The 2,904-nt window shown below is 37.3% G+C and overlaps 1 protein-coding gene across 1 annotated transcript in view; it reads right to left on the bottom strand.

Moving 5' to 3' along the window:
• baiap2l2a (BAR/IMD domain containing adaptor protein 2 like 2a) overlaps positions 1-2,509 on the bottom strand; it is a 19,143-nt gene extending 16,634 nt beyond the window's left edge. Inside the window, exons 1-3 of the mRNA XM_014006950.1 lie at positions 2,390-2,509; positions 1,980-2,055; positions 680-766 (exon numbers count right to left, since the gene is read on the bottom strand). Of these exons, the coding sequence (XP_013862404.1) occupies positions 680-766; positions 1,980-2,055; positions 2,390-2,443 (217 nt within the window). The 5' untranslated portion in view covers positions 2,444-2,509. The remainder of the gene's footprint in view (positions 1-679; positions 767-1,979; positions 2,056-2,389) is intronic.
• Positions 2,510-2,904: the final 395 nt, after the last annotated feature.

Genomic DNA, 2,904 nt, shown 5'->3' with positions numbered 1-2,904 from the left:
CAGTAGCAGAGACCTGTGGCCCCAACTATTTTTGTATGACAAACATTTATATCAGGTCAACATAACAATATTTTTATACTACATTTATCCATTTTAAATTCACTAACCTCACTCCTTTGTAACAACCAGGGCAAAAATGTAATTAATTCAGAAAATCTTTTCAGGACCCCACCTTGATGTTTCGGGACCCCACTTTGGGTCCCGACCCCAACTTTGGGAAACACTGTCGTAGTGGACAGCAGCAGTTTAAGCTGGCACACCTCTGCCATAATGAATATGAGGTGAGTGAGTGGAGGACGGCCTGCTGCCTGCCTGTCATCATCCGTTATTCATGTTGCACACTGACATCAGGCCAGCTCTACATGAAGGCCCTTTCAGATCATAATTCATCAGAGCTTTGAACTGTAGGGAACTCACTGAACTTTTGACCACGTTTGACTACCAACGAAACTCACCGTGGAATAAAAGCAAAAAAAAAAATCTTCCTAAAATGACACACACATCAGTGATCACACTCCACAGATTACACGTCATTGTGGGGTAATAAAATGCCGCCTGAGGATAAACTTTGATCTTTACGATACGGAGGAGCTTCATGTTTAATAAATGACCATAAAGACAAAGTGCTCACATCCTGGTGAGCTGAGCTTGTGCAAAACCAGCTTGTGTGATCACTTACCCAGAGAGCGCGACGACGTCGTGTACAAAGCTTTCTCGCCAATTCTGGAAAGGGCGTTAAAGTAGGCCTCACTGCACATGACAAATGCTGAAACACAACATAATTATCATGTTGAAGTTTAAGTTTCAATGTTTTTGAAACATGCAAAAACGTCTCAGCGTTAAAACAGAAAAAAAAACTTGTTTTTGATTACCACTACACTGTAAAACTGGGCTTTGCTTGTTTGTCACTTCAGTTTATTTTTGTCAATAGATAACGCTGAGGTATGATTTATTACCAAACTACCAAAGAAAATTGAAAATAATACACGAGTCAGGCAGGTGGTTGGATTAAAATTAGTTTGTCACCACTGTTTTCCAACTGTTTTCTTTATGTTTTAAGGAATTTGGTACAATTTTACTCATATTACTTTCAGGGAGATGGTGTCTTTTTACTATATAAAAATTAGTTATCACAAAAAACTCCAACAACAATCATGGTTCAGCGGATATGAACAATATTTATCTTATCTGCCAAAAATAAAACCAAGTGTCAACAGATCACATTAGTTATGATAAAAATGTACATTTAAAATAGAACTATTGCTTTTTAGTCAACTCACAATTTTAACTCAGATCCCCATTTTGAATTAAACCTAACTATATTTGCTGATTTTGGCATTTACCTACAGCCTTTTAATCAATCGTTTTATTCTAATTAAGAAAAATGATAATTCATATTATCTAGAGTGAGGTTCTGTGGAGACATTATAAACTGGCAACATCTTACTTGTTGTAGATAGCTCTTTGAACAACCTCCATTGGGAGAATAGTCTAAGGCTGACTGGATTGATGAGCTAAAGGTTAGTTTGAGCTGTGCCTAAGTGATCATTTTAAAAAATTAGTTTAAAAGTTTGTGGTTACAACATGTAATCTTCATGTTATTTTAATGTAATAAAAAGGGTAACAAGGTTTTTTAAAACAATGTTTTTATGAATCACTATGAAATCTTTTCAAATGAAGTCATTTTTAAATGCCAGCAATGCAGTACATGAAGTATCCATGCAATTGTCTGAGTTGTAGTGATCTTTTTCAGTTGACTGAAGTGTCTATCTTGATATCAAAGGTCAAGCAGAAGACAACACAGTGATTTCTTTCATCAGAGTGTCATTAAAATTCATTCAGCGGTTCATGAGATATAGTGCTAACAATATAGACAAAAACACAGACACAGAAACTGCTCTCACTTTGTGATAGAAATAACTTAAATCTCTGTCTGTATATAACACTCAGATATGAAACATCAGATTTATCGGTTTTACCTTTGAAAGCCTGGGCGTAGCTGTTTCCCAGTGAAACCAGTTTCTGTAGACTTGGGTTGAAATCATCAGTCAAGCTCTGTTCAAAAAAGCAAAATCGCAAAAAAAAAAAATCTGTTGATTTAAAACTGATTGATTTATTTAAAATGATCTGGATACACTGAAAAAGCAAACGTTAAGATGTTTTTATCTTACTCTGAATAAATGTAAGTGTTTAGTTTCAGAAAKCATGTCTGTTTGGCACAAGAAGAGTTAAAACTAAGCTTTCTGTAACTAAGAAAACTCCTTCTCAAAAACTGAACTGACCCATATTTCCTTTAAGCGCCTCCTGAAGAAATAAGAAAAATAAAATAAAATCAAGTTTGTTTACTCTGAACTCTAGCAGAGAGCTGCTGACTCGACCTGTTACTTACCGAGTAAATCCCCAACGTGGATCGGTGCAGCTGATCACCATTCATTCCTGACATGGTTACATCTAAAAGCCCGCAGCAGCCGGGGGGAAACCTGGAAAYGTCAAGCAGGTGTGAGACGGCCGCTGGAAGAGAAGGAACTGAGCGAGGAGCTGAGGGGAARCAGGCAGCCCTGTGTGATGGTAATCAACACCAGCTTCGCCTCTGAAAGACAGCAGTAAATAATTAAACACGGCTAAACCATAAAAACACACTGGCCTGTGCTCTGTGTGTGTGTCTGTGTGAGTGTGTGTGTGAGTGTGTGAGGCTGTGCCACATTGTATCTTTTATTCAAGACTCTATCAGAGATCTGCTTTTGTAAGAAATCAACACGGCCTRAAGTTCTTTCAGTCCTTTCATGGGGTTAGTTTGGAACAAGACGCAAACAAAAACTCAGCTTTTTTCACTTGCTGATACAAAAAKCAGGCAATGTCTGTCTGTTAGCAAAATCTCTCATAATCTGGATGATTTCAACARAA

The sequence above is a fragment of the Austrofundulus limnaeus genome, unplaced genomic scaffold (assembly GCF_001266775.1).
Source record: "Austrofundulus limnaeus strain Quisiro unplaced genomic scaffold, Austrofundulus_limnaeus-1.0 Scaffold38, whole genome shotgun sequence".
NCBI classification, from domain to species: Eukaryota; Metazoa; Chordata; class Actinopteri; order Cyprinodontiformes; family Rivulidae; genus Austrofundulus; species Austrofundulus limnaeus.
This window is presented reverse-complemented; position numbering and strand designations above follow the sequence as displayed.